Source organism: Camelus dromedarius, chromosome 24, assembly GCF_036321535.1.
Source record: "Camelus dromedarius isolate mCamDro1 chromosome 24, mCamDro1.pat, whole genome shotgun sequence".
Lineage (NCBI taxonomy): Eukaryota > Metazoa > Chordata > Mammalia > Artiodactyla > Camelidae > Camelus > Camelus dromedarius.
This window is the reverse complement of record NC_087459.1, coordinates 26,753,044-26,770,217: the sequence shown is the minus strand read 5'-3', so window position 1 is coordinate 26,770,217 and position 17,174 is coordinate 26,753,044. Positions and strand designations below refer to the sequence as shown.

Sequence of the window (17,174 nt, the reverse complement as noted above, 5' to 3'; positions counted from 1 at the left end):
CTCTGAGTTCAATGCCTGGCCTTTGGCATCTCCACTCCTGGCCGCCCCCGCTGGCCCTGCAGACAGCCACAGTGCTCCTGGCTGGAGGAAGACTCAGTGAACCCCTTTGCTCAGACTTGTGGCTGCATCCTCCTCTCATTCTCCATCTGGAGGTGGAGAAAAGCTCTCAGAACTTGTAGCCTTGACTTTTCCCCCCTCACAGGCTGTGATGTGGGCAGGTACCCGTTTCCCTGCCCTCTGGCTGCCAAATTTCCCCAAGTGGGTGGGGAGGCATAACCCTCTCGTTTCCCACCTCCTCCCCAAATCCCCAGGGTCCCCATCCCACACAGGCAGGCAGGAACAGCCCAAGTCCTTGTGGAAATGCTGGTTCCAGCTGTTCCAGAGCAGGGTTGCCCCCTCCTGGCCACCAAAGGAATATTGGTCCCTGTCGTTCTCCTGGGGCAGGGAGACAACCTGCAGTCTGCGAGTCTGGCCTGGATGGTAGGGATGCTCAGCGTTGGGACAGGTGGGGGCCAAGGGATAAAAGGGGGCTGGGCCACCTATCGGTCTGGGTGGGCTCCGCAGTCCCATGGTTTTCCGCAGGGCACCTGGAGATCCAACCTGACCTTCACCAGACATTGTCATGCACAGGCCTGCATGGGGCTACACGTTGACCTATGACAAATGGAATCCTTGTGGTGCGACAGGGTCTCCCACATGTCCTCCAGATGCCCCAGGGAACAACACCAACATGATATTAACTCCCAGGCCCTTCTGACTGCAGCCCCTTGGCCTCTGCAGACATGGATCCCAGACCAACCCACCACTCCCTGCCCAGCTTCAGGCAGGAGGCTGCGACCTTAGCCCACAAAGAATGGCGTGCATCCCCTTCCTTCTTCCAGATGCCCCACAGGGCAGCACCAACATGATCTCACCTTCCTGGCCATTCTGCCTACAGTCCCTTGACCTCTACAGACACTGGCCCTGGGCCCTGGACCCCAGATCCGACCACAGCCCCCCTCCCCAGCTTCGGGCAGGGCCTGTCTCTGGACAGGTCGGGGGGTGTCAGGGGAGTCTGGAGGGCTGGGGTGGGGGCAGAGGCGCGGGACAGCTGGCCTGTGTCCCCACACTGGGCCCGGGGCCCAGCTGGAGGGGCGGGGGCCTGGCCACTCAGGCCTTGGCTGGGGCCGGATTTTTGGCCGGGCTGCAGGGCCCTCCCTCCTGCTTCCTCTCCCGAGGGCTGTCCTGGCAGAGGCCCCCCTCGCACTTTCTGGCGGGAACAGGGCCAGCAGTGAAAGAACAGCCACAGAGGGAAAGCGGGAGAGAGATGGGGGAAAACTCTGTGTGCGTGTGTGTGCGCGCGCGCATGTGTGTGTGTTTTAAGGAAAAAAGCCCACAGTCCAGTCCAGTCAGACCCAGCCTGGGAGGCTTGTGAGCCGGCCTTTCGTAATTGCCCCCTCCCCGCGGCCCCCTCCCCGAGGCCTCCCCCTTCTCCCGCCCTCCCGCCCGCCCTCTCTCCCTCCCTCCTTCCCTCGCAGCCGACGAGGCAGCAATTACGCTTTGGGGATAAAACGAGGCGCAGAGAGCGGGCTGGGGCATTTCTCCCCGAGATGGCGGGTCTGACAGCTGCAGCCCTGCGGCCAGGAGTCCTCCTGCTCCTGCTGTCCATCGTCCACCCCTCGCAGCCTGGAGGTAGGCCTCACCCTGTCCCCCTAACTGCCGGCAGCCCTTGGGCCTCCGGGTCAGGTGGCTGGAATGACGGAGGAGAGGGCGCCCTTCCACCCCACCATCCCCCAGGGGGTCCCAGGCAGGAGCCCCTCAGCCACTGGACGCTTGGAACTGTCCCTCCCGGGAGCCAGCCATGCCGAACAGAAACCTGTCACACGATCGCCCCATGACTAAGGATGGTCCCAAACAAGCGCCGGTTTTACTGCCTGAGAGAGCTGAGGGGCCCTGCTCTGTCCTGGGGGCTCTCCCAGTCTAGGGGTCGCGAGCACACTGGGAAGGGCTGGCAGGATCCCATCGGGTCTGTGGGCACCAGCAGTTTGCACACCTGTGGACCCAGTGGTTGTGTGCATGTGCCCTGGGGGCGGGGGACCTGAGTTAGGGGCCAGCTCAGCGGCAGTGAGCTATCTGACCTCCCCAGGTTCCTTGTTCCCTGGAGAGTCAGCACCCCGCTCCAAGGAAAGTCAGGGTTAAGTTGATTATAGGGATGCGGGTTGGAAAGCTGCCGCTGTGGTCTGTCCCTGGTGAGGAGGGCTGGGACTTCTGAGCATGTGTATACATGTGTGTGTATGCGAGTGTTACTGCTGTTGCACAGGTGTGCGTGTGTATATGCCCAAACATGTCACCTAATAGAGGGAGAGGTTTCTGGGAGGGGATGAATGTTCACAGGCTCATCTCTGGACAGGTGTGTGTGTGTGTGTGTGCGCGCACAAGCACGCTTGGGAGGAGGGTATTGTAGAGTATGTGAAAGTGCCTATTAATACGCAAAAGTCAGCCACCCAGCAGGCGTGTACACATGGGAGATCTGGTGTCCAGGTGTGTCACTGGGTGTGGTTTGTCACTGTGCATATGAGTGTGTCTAAGTGTGTGTGTGTGCATGCTGTGGCACACAAACTAGGACAGGGGAGCTGGGGAAGGTATCCCTTTCCTGGCAGAGGGAATGTGGTGGGTGGCAGGGGCTGGAGTGAACCTCAGAGCACTCATGGACCACCTGGCATGTTCCCTGCCATGGGCTTTAAGGGTGCCTCCCCCGGGGCTGCTACACACCTTGGGGGACACTGGGAATGGCCCGCCAGGGGTCCCTGAAGGTGCTCCTGGCCATGGGAAGAGAGAGGTGTAGTCAGGCTCATGAGCCTTTGATGGGGTGGCCTGGGTGGGGTCTGTTTTCCACGAGACTCCTCCTTGCCATGAGAACCAGCCCTTGTGGAGGGGCACTGGGTGGAGCAGGGCCAGGCTGGAGGGCTGGAGTAGGGGGCTGGGCAGGAACAGCTGTTTCCGTGAGATTGACTGGCTGGGAAGGACAGCCAGGAGCAGGAGCTTCCTGTGCAGAGGTCAGGTCTTGGGTCTGGACGAGGCCGAGGGACGTGAACACCATCAAATGGGGCCCAGCAGGGGCAGCAAGACAGTCCCAGAGGACCAGCTGCCCCAGTGCCTGAGACGAGCAGCTCTGATCCTTTCTGAACCTCCTCCCCTGATTTTGGCCCCTGAACACCTGCCTTCCTAGACAGAGCTCCCACTGAGAGCGAGACAGTCCCCACAGGATCCCTGAGAGTAGAGAATTATTGTCTACACTTTACAAATGGGGAAATTGAGGCTCAGACAGGCTAAGGCAGACCCAGGGGGTTAGTACCAGCCAGCTCTCTGCCCTGGGCGAAAGGATGAGGGGTGGGAGCCAGGTTCCGAGCAGCATCCTGGGAGGGGCAGGCCTAAGGCTGAGCACTCTGGGTTGGGCCTGCCCTAAGAAGAATGCATCCTCAGTGACCGAGCTAAATGCTCCGCTGGCCCTATTCTTTCTTTGCAAACATAAATCTCAGCTCCGTCCCAGGTGGTAGAGTAGCTGGGTCCAAATAAGGGGTGTGTGAACTGATGAGGTCTTCTAGGGTTTGTGCCCAGAGCCTCCCAAAGGAAGTCGAGAGAGATCGGGAGTGGAAGGGGCCCTCCACCCACACGCACGTGTGCACACACCTGCCCGGCTGTCCTGGGGGAGCCCAGCTTCCTCCCACCCCAGGAAGATGTCCGTGTCATGGGTTCCCCAGCTCCAAAGAACCGTGTTGCCAGTGGAGACAAGAAAGAGGCATTCCAGGAAGACTCTGTGATGGAAAGGATTGTCTAGACTCATTTAAGATGGGTCAAAAGTAGCCTTGAAGATCAGCTGCCCCAAACCCTCATGCCGTTTTAAAAAAGAGAGAGAGAAATTAAATCAGGTATAATTCTCCCCCCAAATTCTAGACATTTTATCATTTTATTTTTGGGTTTTGGGGTTTTTTTTTTGTTTTTTGTTTGTCCTGATTTCGGAACTGAAGATGGTTTGGAACAGGGACTTTCAATCCTGGCTGCATATTGGAATTACCCAGGGAACTTGAAACAATTCTGATGTGGGGTCCCACCCAAGACTTTTTGCTTTATTTGGTCTAGGGAGGGACCCAGACCTGTAGGTCTTGTAAAGCTGCCCCAGTGTCTCCGAGGAGCCTCCAGAACCTTGGACCTAGGGTTTACAGGTTGATCCTGCCCACTGCTTCTGTTGGGGTGGAGGCCGGAGGGCAGACATACCCCGGGGAGGAAGGGGACGGAGTCACTCACTGGAGGACGGATTGTTTTTGAAAAACCCTTGGCAGCCTTTCTCCATGCAAACAACAAACAGCTTCGTGTGGTCTTATCTGCTCCCCAGGCCGGCCCCCTGGACTTGGAATTGGCAAAGCCCTCTGCCAAGGCCCGCTGGCCCGCTGGCCCGCTGCTCACTCCCAAACAGCCATCTCCCAGATCTTTGAACTTGGAGCCCTGGGCCTAGGCAGAAGGCCCTGCATGTAACTGGGGTCAGCTGTGGGTCCTGGGCCAGGCCCTTCATCTCTCAGGCTCTTGGTTTCCCCAGCTGTAAAATGCAGAGGAACTTCTCTGCCCTGCTTATCTCTTAGGGCTGGTGGGAGGCTCCAGCAATGTAACACTGCAAAAAATGCATCAAATAAGAGAACCGTGGCGTGGGAATGTGAATTTTAAAAGCCATATATTCTCCTACTCAGAATTTGCTAGCTTGGGCCGATTGACCCTGGTAATTAGTGCACATTTATAAGTTTTAATTTTCCCTCTTGCTTCTCATGCCACATTTTGTCTGGTGGAAGGGGACCACACGTATAAACAGAGATGCAGTGATGGAGGAAGCAGACAAGACTGGGGGAGGGGGTGGCTCAGAGGAGTCCCAGTAAATCCAGGAAGGCTTCACAGCAGAAGCAACATTTGAGTTAGACCTTGAAAGAAAGGTAAATGTTTGAGGGGCTTTGGTGGATGAGAGGTGAGCCTCAGTCTCTGGGGTTCTGGGAGGCCGAATTGGAGAGACAGAGGGCAGATTCTATCTCAAAAGGAGGAAGATTTCTCTGCAGGTAGGACTGACAGCATCAAGAAGTGGTGATTTTCCTGTCACTGGAGGCATGCAAGCAGGAACACAAGAGGATGTTTGCAGAAGGAATTTCAGCCCAGGCCAGGAGACTGTTATGATCCCTGAGAGTCTAGGATCATGATTCTAAGATGCAAGAGACAAGTTCCACCCTGGGCTAGCCGGAGAAACAAGCCAAACCCACATAAAACAAGACAAGTATGTTCTGGGCCAACTGCTTTGGGCCAGCTGAGCGGTGAGAACCACAGGCTCAGAGAAGGCGGGGGGCAGAATCTGAGCTCAGTCCTGGTGGAAGGGTAGGACTTGGAGAGACGAGAGGGCATTCCTGGCAGAGGCAACTGCTCAGGCCAAGGAGTGGGGTGGGAAAAAGAATGGCCCACTGGGGCATGAGAGGAGGCTGCTGCCTTTTCAAAGGCCCTTGATTGACCACTGCCTTGTTCTGTTCTCACCTCTCCTGTACTTGAAGAGAGGAGGCCGGGCAGGGATCCTTTACACCCACTAAGCCTTCCCCATTTCCTTGGTGCAAAACCGGGATCAGAGTTTCTGGCTCCCTAGGCTGCCGTGGTTCAGGCATGGAGTTTGGCAAACACTGTTGATATCTGAATCATGGGGATGGAGAGTGGGGAAAAGAAAGCCGGGGAGAGATGGGTGGGTGCTGGGGAGAGGGGAAGCAAAGAGGAGCTGGCAGGCCCAGGAAGGGGCATAGGGGGGACAGAACACCAGGAGAGGAAGTGGAGGTTAAGGCTAGACCAGCCGGAGGTGGGGAGACCCTCAGGCCGTTTGAGGAGGGAACAGGTTGGACCAGACCCACAGGCAACATCCTTGCCTCCCCTCCACCTAATTCATCCATCATTTATTGAATACCTGCTGTATACCTGGCTCCAGGCCATGTACTGTGCAGTGAAGTAGAAACAAAGTGTCATTTTTTTTTTTTTTTTTTGAGCTGTGACTGTGTGCCAGGTCCAGGGCAGGACAGGTCTCTCACTTGAACTCTTCGACAACTCGCAACAATCTTGCAAGGCAGCCGTTATCAGCGCCACCTTGTTAAAAAGGAAACTGAGGTTCAGAGAGGTTAAGTGACTTGCCTGAAGTCACACAGATCATATGAAGTGGCACAGCCAGGATTAGAAGCCAGATGGGTCTGTCCTGAGCCCCCTTGCTCCCTCCACCCACCACATTGTTCCTGCAGTCTGCTCTGGACAGGGAGAGCAGTGCGGAGAGGAGGGGGGTAGTGGGAGGGAGAGTAAGAGGAGGAGGGAGACAGGCCCAGGCAGAGAAAGGCCTGGAGCACAACAGGGAATGCACACAGTAGATAGTGCTCAGAGCTCAGAGCTGGAGGCCCGAAACAGAGAAGCCATCAAAGGCCTGGGCGGGCCATGTATGCTCTTGGCAGCTGATGACAGGGCCAAAGGCTCATTCCCAGCAGGCCCAGCCTCCTGGGGCCACTGCTCTGAGCCCCCAAAGCTCTGACCAGATTGCTTAGACACTCCAGGACTGGACTGCAGTGCCTGGGAGGCCTCAGGCCCTGAGGGGGTAGCACTGGGGCTTTGGCATGGGGTGCCCATGACAGCTTGGAATCCCCAACCCTGTTGGGCCGTGGCTGAGGCTGACAGGGCCCTGGGGCCAGCAGGCCCAGCTGTGCAGCGCAGCCAGGCCACAGAGGCCAGATGTCTGCTGGACACACTGCAGAGCTGCCCGACACTGTCCTCAAACCCTGTCTGTGCCTCGTTCAGCAGGATGGTGTTGGGCATAGGCTGGGACACCGGCAAGGCTGCTTGTTGGAGCTGGGACCATCCTGTGGTGCTGGAGTCAGGGCCTGGTCTGCACCACGTTTGTCTGTTGCCATGACCACGCACAGGCTGGGTCTGGGGCCCAGCTTCACAGTGTTCCCCAGTGAGAGCTTCACTGGTCCGTGGGGACTGAACTCGTGATCTTGGCTGGGCAGACGGCCCCTAGCCTGGCCAGTGAATTAGCTTTTCCTTAGGAAACTATTCACTTCGCTCATTCATGGTGTCCCCCTCCGGGCCCCGGCGCCTCCTTAGACAGCTCTGTGTCAGACAGCCAGAACCCCACCCAACCACAGCTGCCCAGTGGCTGAGGACGCTGACCTCACACCGTCCTATCAGTGTGGGAATGGCTGCTCTCTTACTGGCAGCAGCCGCATTTCCTTAGCGCTTGCTGTCACAGCCTGGCCTGCCCTCCCACAGCTATGGCCCCTGCCCTTGCCACTTAGGGCTGGAGGGGACTTGGCTGCCCGGGAAAGGTGCTCAGACGCAGCCGCCTGCCAGGCCCTCTCCAGGTAACGCAGTGCAAACCATTATGCTCAAAGGAGTGGCCTGGTTTGAATCCAGGCTCCATCTCCTTCCAGCTGTGTAACCCCCGGCACCTCCTTTAACTTCTCTGAGCCTGACTTCACATCTGTTAAAAGGAAGATACTAATTGCTGCCCTTCCAACCTTACCAGGCCATTATGAGGAGCATGGATGAGAAAATGCTTTGTAAACATAAATTGCTAAGCCGACATAATTGCTTTATAGACATACAATATTATTGTCATCATCATTATCTTTATTCTTAGCATGTTTTTATTCATTCTGGCTAACTGAGGACTCTACCTGCTTCCTTCCAGGGGTTCCAGGGGCTATTCCTGGTGGAGTTCCTGGAGGCGTCTTCTACCCAGGTAATGTACATGAAATTTTCACACACCCTGATAAGACAAATGGTGATTATGTTCATAGGAGATGCACACTTCGACACTGCAAAAAGGAAGAATATTGGCACGCCCACCACGGAGGACCCATAAGTCAGTCCTGTTTTAAAAAGCAGTTTACAGGACACTGTTTTACATCTATTAAGAACATGTATTTTCTGAAAATTGAAACACAGTGCTTGTGAGGCTGTAGGAAACGGGCCACTTCCACACATCCCTGCTGTTTACAGTCTTCGAACTGTTAACCCTACTCTTGAAAATCCATTCAAAGGAAATAATTGAAAAGAAGGGAAAAAGAATCATCTGCACTAAGGTTCATAGGAATGTTACTTGCCAAAAGGCAAAACAAGAAACCCCCCTGATTAAAGTGTGTGATTAAGTAAACTTACATTACTAAAAAGTATTAATATGTTATCTGTTGGGTCATAAAAAGCAAGGACTAGAGGGGAGGGTATAGTTCAAGTGGTAGAGTGCATGTTTAGCATGGACAAGGTCCTGAGTTCAATCCCCAGTACCTCCTCTAAAAATAAAAAAACAAACAAACCTAGTTACCTTCCCCTACCCACCCCCGCCCCCAAAAAAAAAAAAAAAAACTAAAGAAAAAATCACTCTTCAAAAAAAAATTTTTTAAACCAATCTGTTGAAAAAAATAATAAATTATGTGCAGATGGAGACTGGGACCCCCCCCCGATAAGAAAACAGGCAGAATGTTAACTCAATGGCATTGAAAGGGGAGCATTATATTCTTTTAGAAAAAAGCATAATGTTTCAAAGTAGACTGAAAAAATCAAAAGTAGTACTTGCTTTTGAGTGTTTGAGTGTTCAGACTCAACGTGGGAGTGAGGCACAGACCCTCTCAGGTACACACAGGCACAGGGCTATTTGCCTGATGAGACAGATGAGGAAACAAAGGCTCGCAGAGGTTAAGCCTGGTCCGAGGCGACGTAGCTAGGAAGCAATGGATTTGATGACAGATGATGGATGGCTTTCCAGCAGGAGTACTAATGTTTCTCTCTCTCCCTCTCAATCTCTCTCTTGCTCTCACTCTCTCTCTCAACATAGGAGCTGGTCTAGGAGGCCTGGGAGTAGGAGGTGAGCTCAGCAACTAAACTTGGTCCCTCTGTGATGGGGTCTGGGTCTCACTCTATTCCACGCATGTCCTGAGACCTCAGAACTTCATCAGGCCCAGGCATCCAGGGACCCTTCATTTCACAGACCAAGCATCCAGTAGGGAGGGACTTGTCTGATAACTGGAACCCACTGGGCCCCTAAGCCCCTCCCCCCAGCCTCTTTCCCTGGTGGCCCCTGCCTTCTTTCATATTTCTTCTGATCCTCAGTAATATCCCTGCAAAGCCAGCGAAGCAGGAACCATCATCTCCTTCAGAGGCTGAGAAACAGTCTGAGACAGGGTATCCCAAAATCAGGGCTGGAGCTGCTTGCCACCCAAGTGTCTGGATGCTGGGCTCCCAGCAGCTCCCTGTGCAAAGGGGAGGACCATTCCTGACAGTCCTTTTAGGACCTGGGGGGTGAGACCCAATGCCCTGGGGGGATAAATGGGAGGACAGGTGGGCTGAGACTCCCCATTTACTGCCATCTCTTCCCTCTGCAGCACTGGGCCCTGGAGGCAAACCACCCAAGCCAGGTAAGACCCCTGGCCTCAGAGCACTGAGTGAGGGCGGGTGGCAGAGGAAAGAAGGGGTCCACAGAGCTATGAACCCAGCCAATGGACAGGAAGGGGGAGGGAGGTGGCAGGTGGCAGCAGTCCCTCCCCCAGTCAACCTCCTCTCCACCAGGCTGGGGTCTCGCCCCAGGGCTTCCAGGGTCAGAAGGCTGGAGGCAGCTTGATGTCCTCCCTGTGTGAGGGCTGTTAGGTACCTGCCCTGCAAGTGTCTATATGCCCCGCTGCCCAGAGAGTCCCCTCTGTACAGAGTCTCAGAAATAGCCCTGGTGCTGGGGTCAAAGGTAGGAATTGATGTTCCAGTGGCCAGCAAGCCTGTGAATGTCACTCTGGGGCTCAGACACAGATGGTGGGCCCCAGACTCTGCCTAAATTGCCCCTGACCCCAGAGCAAGCCCTCTCTAACTCCAGGTCAAGATCCTAGATATCTCTGACCTTGAGGACTATCTGAGCCCTTATCCTGACCCCAACCTTGACCCCAGACCAAGCCCTGAACTTAACCCTAAGCTGCACCCTGACCCTGTTTCCAGATCAGTTTCCTTCCTGATCCTAGGCCCCTTCCAGCTGTGTCCAGACCATGGAGTTTTCCAGTAAGAAGACATGGCTGGATCTGTCCTGGCATTGCCCGTGGGGCCCAGATCTGCCACTAGGGTCCCATCAGCTCCAAAGAACACACCCCCAGGAGAGAGGGAGGGCGGGTCCCTCCGGGAAACACTGGTGGATAAGGAGCAGGTGGAGGACATGCTAAGCGGGCCGTAAATGCTCTCAGCATGAGATACTCCACATGTAGCCTTGGCGCCCCCCCGACGCTGCTGTGTATCTCCCTGGCTCTGAAGCCCAAGACTCCAGGACAGTTTGCATGTCCAACAGCTCTTATGAAATCCCCATGTTCGATGATTCAAGTGCAAATGAATCTACAAGACCCAGATTCCCCTTCCCTGCAAGCCCATCTGGGTTGTGAAATTCCAGGGCTGGGGCCAGGCAAAAGAGACCCAGGAGGGCAGGAGGCCTGGGCAAGGGGTTTGCTGGGGTCTCTAGGGGTCTGCAAGGCTGGAAGCCCTCAGGATTCACTGCTTATCCCACCAGAACCTGTTTCCTGTCTTCCTGGAGGGGTGAGCAATCTTAAGGGGGTCTTTGATGGCAGGGAGAATGCAGGGAAAGGCTAGGTAAACAAAGGTGTGGAATTAGGATCGTGCTTAACTGCAAAGACTCAAACTGTGGAGGTCGTGACTGCAAAGCTGGGGGGGATTGGTTGATCCCATTGGCAGCAGGGGACACATGGCAGGTTGTGATCAAACACCGGAGGGAAGACTGAGACAACTGCATGCAGTTATAGTTGCTAAAGTGAAGTTTTTATTAATGAAAGATTTAGTTTAGACTTCTGAAAGAACTTCCAGCTTGTGGTGAATAAATAGACCAAGAGGAAAGTCAGGGCATCTCCTGATGAAAAATGGCTGGATTCCATGAGGACCTCCCTGGGGTCATCTTTCAGTCTTAGGACTCTGGACTACAAAGGCTTGGGCAGGCGCACGGTGCCCCCCACCCCAGGGCAGCTACCCACATCCGGCAGTGGGGACATTCATCCAGGCCCGCCAGGCGGGCTAGAACTGGTCACAGGCAGCACATGTCATGCTTGGGAACAACTAATCCCTTGGCCAGTAGAGGATGGGTGGCCTGGCACTGGGCCTCGGCAGGCTGGCCCTGCCTGGGCTCTCAGCGGGGGACCAGGCAGCTGGGAGCTGGCACCACCCACACCCCCAGCACGGGCTGGAGGCCAGTCGCCCACCCGAGAGGACAGGAAGGAGAGTGAGGGACACCCACTGGGCGCCCTTGCAGGCTGCAGACACTCAGGGCCCTCTGCTGGTCCCAGGGGGCTCGGGGACATGCTGGCCATTTTGTAAGGGGGGAAACTGAGTCTCAGAGAGGTGGCGTGCCTTGCTCTTTCAGGCAAGGAGTAGCTTGGGGCAGCAGGATTTGAATCCAGAGCTCTGTGACTCCAGGGAAGAGAGAGGGTTGTGCAGGCCAGACCCCTGGGCTCCCAGCCATGGTCAGCTCCCCGCCTGTCTCTCCTCCTCACCCCCCTCTCCTCCTTGCCAGGTGCTGGACTCCTTGGGGCAGTTGGGCTAGGTGAGCCCACAGAAAGGAGGGCGAGCAGGAATGGGGCTGGTCATGCCACAGGGTGGCCCTGGGACCAGACGGCTATAGGGGAGCCTGGGAAAAGGGCAGATGTCGGCAGAGGGGCTGCCTGTCCCCCCACCCACCACACCCACCCAGCCTCTTCTCACTTCCTGTTTGGTCCCCATCTTCTCCTCCCAGCCCTTCTGTGGTCAGGAAAGGCCCGAGTGTGTCCCCGGCTCTGTTGGAGCTCAGGAAACAGGCCTGGCTTGAGAGAAACCCCTGACAGAGCTGGGGAGGGGCTGGGCCTATAATGCTGGGACGTGAACCCAGGGACGCCCTAGGCCCAGCCTGACCACAGCGCACCTGCCTGGAAGGGAGACTGGCCGCAGTTAGAGACCCATTTTACAGAGGGCTGGCTGAGTTTCAGACGGCCAGCTCACATAAGCAGGAAATGAGGGCAAGGGACCACACCCAGCGAAAACCAGGTGGACCCTCCAGGGATCAGCAGGCCCCCACATTTAAGGTCAGTCCCCAGAGAGGCCGCCCCTGAGTCAGGATCCTGGTGGCCAGGACTGGCGCTTGTGGGAGAGATTCTCACATAATTGGAAACAAACCCGGCACGGTTGTGAAGTCCAACCTGATTGCCCATCGGTCCTGGCCAAAGCCGTGGAATGTCTCCTGGAGGGGAAAAAGGAGAGATAGGGCCCAGATGTGGGAAGGAGAGAGCCAGAGGGACCCATTTGGTTTTTCATAAACATTTTAGCATCTGTCTGCAGACAAGGAGGCTTCCGGACTGCAGAGCAGTCTAGATGGATGGACAAAAGGGACTCTAAATACAGGGGAGAGGGCGTGAGCTGAGCCAGGGGACCTTTGCAAGGGAGCCGGAGAGGCCTGGGGTGGGGACTAACCTGGGAGCAGGGTGGGGCCTGGCCTTGGTGAGATCTTTCTGGCAGACTCTTCTCAACTCCGGCCCTCAAAGAAAGCCCTGCTGGGTCCCCCGTTAGTCGGCAGGCCTTCTAAGGGAAGCGAGGTCAGGGCTTGTAGGAAGTCAGCTTGGGATTGGCTCCCAAGTACCAAAGGCTTGAGTAGAGTTTAGGGGCCTGAGTGGCTGCACTGCATGCCAGTCCCAGTGTTAGCAGCTTCCTGCCCCTCCCCCACGAGACCCTCCCCCCACCCCCCACCCCGGGATCGATGCCCCCCACCAGCCTCCCCTCACCTGGCTCTGTCTCCTCCCCACAGGTGTTGGAGGGCTCGCAGGCGCTGGCCTTGGGGCAGGTAAGTGTTGACACCCAGGCAAGATGACCCTCTGGGGGCCAGAGCCAAACCTTGGGCATCTGCCCCCTATGGAGGGCAGTTGGGGTACAGGGGTGCCGGCCAGGCCTGTCCTGGGCATTGGTGTAGGGCGTGATGCTGAGACCTGCCCTGAGCAGCTGCTCAGGGCACATGGGAGTCACAGCTGGGTCCTGGATGCTGTTATCACGTAGTGATAAGAGCTGGAGAGAAGCAGCCCTGGGAGCCCCCAGAAGCTACCCAGCTCAGTGGGGCCTCAGGGAGGCTTTCTGGAGGAGGCAGGTGGGGAATTGAGACCCCAAAGATGCCTGCAGTTTGCCAGGCTGAGTGGCGCAGCCTGGTCCATGCTGCTCTCTGACGCCAAACCCAGTCCTGGGAGCGGCAGTCACTGCCTGGCAGGGCAGCCCAGCAGAGAGCAGAAGAGCTTCAAATGTAGCTCCTGGGCAGAGCGGGCGGGCAGGGCTGTAGGCAGGACCTCACCAGTCCTCCCCTCTGCAGGGCTCGGGGCCTTTCCTGCAGGCGCCTTCCCGGGGGCTTTGGTGCCCAGTGGTGCGGCCGCAGCAGCCTATAAAGCTGCTGCCAAGGCTGGTGAGTATTACCCTTTGGGACATGCCATAAGCCCTCCGGCCTCTGTGGGCTCTCCACTCTGCAAAGAACCTTTCCTGGGGGGCAGGTGGGTAGATCCTCAGCTCCAGTCTCCTGGGGTCCCACCAACTGTGCTTCTCTCAAAGTGAGGTGACGGCAGGATCAGACCTGAGCCCAGGGCCCTCCTTCCTTTCACTGTTCCTGGTGTGACCCCTCTCCTCTCCTGCTCCTGGCTCTGTAGGTGCTGGGCTTGGTGGTGTTGGCGGTATTGGCGGCATTGGTGGCTTAGGAGTGTCTACAGGTATGAGTGGCCCAGGTGAAGGCCACAGGTGGGGGCAGAGCCCACTCTAACATAGCCCTTCCCCATCAGGTGCGGTGGTGCCTCAGCTTGGAGCAGGAGTCGGAGCTGCAGGGAAGCCTGGGAAAGTGCCAGGTCAGTGTGGGGTCCCTGGGGCTAGGGGTCAGAGGTCAGGGAGGGGCAAGAGCCCCCAAGGCCTACTGGGCAGGAAGGGCAGGGCCTGGCTGCAGCAGGGCAGGGGGGATAGCCAGTGTCCTAAATGGGGGAGCAAGGGGCCCCGGCTACCTTCTGGGCCCTTCTTCCAGGACCATGGAACAGATCTCAGAGAAAGGCTCTGTGGCAGGCATTCAGGTGACTGATGGGGACACTGAGGCTCCTCATAGGGAGTCAGTGCAGAAGGGGCCGCAAGGTCACGGCGGAGCTGGGGTGAGCCTGAGGGGCACGGTCTCTCCATCTGGTGCTCGTTCCTCTGCACCAAGCCCTTGAGGAAGTGACTTCAGGTTAAACAAAAGGCTGCCTGAGTCTGCACAGCAGGGAGGGAACATCTGGAAGCCTTTAGCCCAGAGGTGGGCTGGGCCGGCCTTGTAAACAGGCTCCAGGAGACGAGACAAATCCACGCACAGAAGGGTTTGCAGATGTCTTCCGGGATTCGTGGGAGGAGGGCTACAGCCACTGCACTGCATATGTGTCCCTGGCTGTTCCCGTGGGGCCCCGGGTGGCTGGTTCGGGAGCCTGGAGCTGCCACAGAAGGAAGAGCCAGGAGCAGTTCCTAGAGGCCAGGCTGCTGTTCACACACCTTCTTTTGGCCACAGGTGTGGGGATCCCAGGTGTATACCCAGGTGGAGTGCTCCCAGGCACAGGTGAGAGCAAGGAGGAGAAGGGGATCCTATAGCAAGGAGAGAAGCCCCTGGTGGCCTCCCTGGTGGCCCCACACCATCTCCCCAAGCTGAGGCCACCAGAAACCTTGGGTCCTAATGAGCACTGTTTCCCTAAGCATCAAAGCTCAGGCTACAGACAAAAGGTCTCTGGGTGTCTTTCCCCTACAGAGGTCAGTGAGCTTGCCCAGGCCCACACCCAGAACATCGTCACAGCCTGTGGGGGGCCCCCCAGGACGGACCGAGTCCCCAGTGTGGCCAGCTGTTTCCCAAAAGCCATGAGTCACCAGGGGGCCCGCCCAGTGCATCCGCCCTGCAGGAGACCCTTGGAACTGCCCTCTCACCCTCCTTTCCCTGCCAGGGCCCAGCCACCCCACCCAACACGTGACCTCCTGAATTCCCCCAGAAGCCCAGACTCAGGCTGCTGTGTGGGATTTGTTGGCAGAGTGTCCCTTCCCTTGGCCCCTCCCTGCCGTGGTGGCCCAGCCCCAGGGGAGACAGGAGAGGTGAGAGTACTAGACACTGGCCAGTGGACACTTCCTGGCCATAACAAATGACTGCTTTGTGCTTGGTTGTGAATCACATCCAGTGAAAGCCCTAGAAGGGCACTGGCCTCCCCAGCCCGCAGGCCCTTCCCTCTCAGGCTTCTGCTGTCTGGCATCTCTGGGTGGGCAGGGCTGTGAGAAGTAACTCCAGTTTAGAGACAGGCCAACAGAAGCACATAGCTAGGAAATAGGATTAAAACTCTTCTGACCTTGGGTCAGACTGGGAAGAAAAGTCACCACCAAAGAGCCCCACCCCCACCCCGTGAGCCATGCCAGTCACTGACGGTCAGCGCAGGAGGCCAGCTGTGTAACTGAGGGGGCTGTGGTCCCCGGCTGGACCTGCCAGACCGGCCTTCCTGCCTTCACTGCCAGCCCCCTCTTTCCCTCCTCAGGAGCTCGCTTCCCAGGTATAGGGGTGCTCCCTGGGGTTCCCACTGGAGCAGGAGTCAAGGCCAAGGCCCCAGGTACGTGGCCGACTGGGCTAGGGACCCAAGGTGGGAATCTCCATTCACCCTCAGTCCCCTCCGTCGTGGATTGGGGTGGTGGGGGACCTTGGGCTCAGGTCCCTCTAGGGGGACGCTGCTTATTCTCCATGCCTGGGACAGCTGGCCGAGGTGGGCCGCACACCTCTCAGAAGTCCCTGAGTGTGTGTGAGGGCAGCATGAGCAGGGAGGTCTGGGCAGAACTGGCCGTGGCTCAGGCCAGCCCACCCATCAGCGCAGCCACTGGGGCCTCAGTGCCCTGTGCCCACGGTGGTGGGGCTGCAGCGATGACCCCTTGTCATTGCAGGTGTAGGTGGAGCTTTTGCTGGAATCCCAGGTGAGGCGAGGTTGGGGCCCCTGCCTCATAGTGGGTGGGCAGGTCAGCAGGGTGGCCTGCCAGGCTGGGGCTCCTGCCCTGGGAGGGGCTGGGCACACCTACTGCTCCAGGCCTTGGACTGGCTTCAGCACAGAGTGGCTTCAGCACATAGGCCTGCTTCCCCTGACCCAACCCTCTTTTTGGCCGCCCAAATGAGCCCAGAAAACCCAGCAGTCTGTGCTAAATGCTTCGAAGACTACAGGCCCCAGATGTGGCCCAAGCCCGAGGGGAGCACATCCTGCAACTTCCTGAAGAAAGTGGCCAATCCCTGCGGAGTGCTCAGCTGACCGGTGACAGAGAGGCAGGATGGCCTTCTAGGCAGGATGGTTTCTGGATTCCACATGCCGTGGGAGCTCATTCTGTCTGAGCAGAAAGCAGAGCAGGAAGCTGGGGCCTTAGAAGGGGCTGCTGGCCCAAGTTGCCAGGACCCTGATTTTGCTTTCCTTGTTCCCACAGGAGTTGGACCCTTTGGGGGTCAGCAGCCTGGAGTCCCGCTGGGGTACCCCATCAAGGCACCCAAACTACCAGGTAAGTCCAAAGAAGGATTCAAGAGACACCGCTCCCTGGGCCTCACTACCGAGAAGCCAGCTTGAGAGGGGACTTGTTTGGACCTGCATGTCTGGGGGCGGATGGGCGTGGTCAGGAAACCTGGGTATTAAAGCTTATTTCTGATCTTTAGCAAAGGAAAGTGGGATCGGGGGGGGGGGGTGGGGAAGCCATCCTGCAGGTGTTTGTCACACTCTCATGCACACTTATGCACACACATGCACACACACAGAGACCCATAGCCACAATGGGAAACCACATGTGTTGATGGTAAGAAACACCATTCATTGGAAAGACCCCTCTGACGTCAACCCACCTGCACCCTGGCAATCAGCTCACATGGTGAGCTGTTTCCTGATGGGAAGGAGAGTAAGGAAGATACTCAGACTCTGTGGCCACGGCAGGGCCTAAGAAGGGATGGTTGTCCCATCATGCCCTGGGGCAGGGGTGCCCTGTCCCTCCTCCACCAAGGCCTCTGCTCTCCTGAGAGCCTGTGCCAGCAGTTCACCAGCCAGGCTGGGGGTCTCAGTACCTGTGGGAATCAGTCTGTTTGCCCAGGGAGTAAGAGCCCAGCAAGGCAT

General features: G+C 57.2%; 1 protein-coding gene across 4 annotated transcripts in view; it reads left to right on the top strand.

Moving 5' to 3' along the window:
• The first annotated feature begins 1,514 nt into the window (after nt 1-1,514).
• Nucleotides 1,515-17,174, top strand: part of ELN (elastin) — a 31,395-nt gene continuing 15,735 nt past the window's right edge. For 3 of the 4 annotated variants that reach the window (XM_031432737.2, XM_031432738.2, XM_031432733.2), the window contains exons 1-12: nt 1,515-1,671; nt 7,721-7,771; nt 8,864-8,893; nt 9,411-9,443; nt 12,836-12,871; nt 13,385-13,474; nt 13,713-13,772; nt 13,842-13,904; nt 14,582-14,629; nt 15,582-15,653; nt 15,979-16,008; nt 16,504-16,575. In XM_031432737.2, the coding sequence (XP_031288597.2) occupies nt 1,590-1,671; nt 7,721-7,771; nt 8,864-8,893; nt 9,411-9,443; nt 12,836-12,871; nt 13,385-13,474; nt 13,713-13,772; nt 13,842-13,904; nt 14,582-14,629; nt 15,582-15,653; nt 15,979-16,008; nt 16,504-16,575 (667 nt within the window). In that variant the 5' untranslated portion in view covers nt 1,515-1,589. The remainder of the gene's footprint in view (nt 1,672-7,720; nt 7,772-8,863; nt 8,894-9,410; nt 9,444-12,835; nt 12,872-13,384; nt 13,475-13,712; nt 13,773-13,841; nt 13,905-14,581; nt 14,630-15,581; nt 15,654-15,978; nt 16,009-16,503; nt 16,576-17,174) is intronic. The other variant, XM_031432739.2, reaches the window with a different exon arrangement.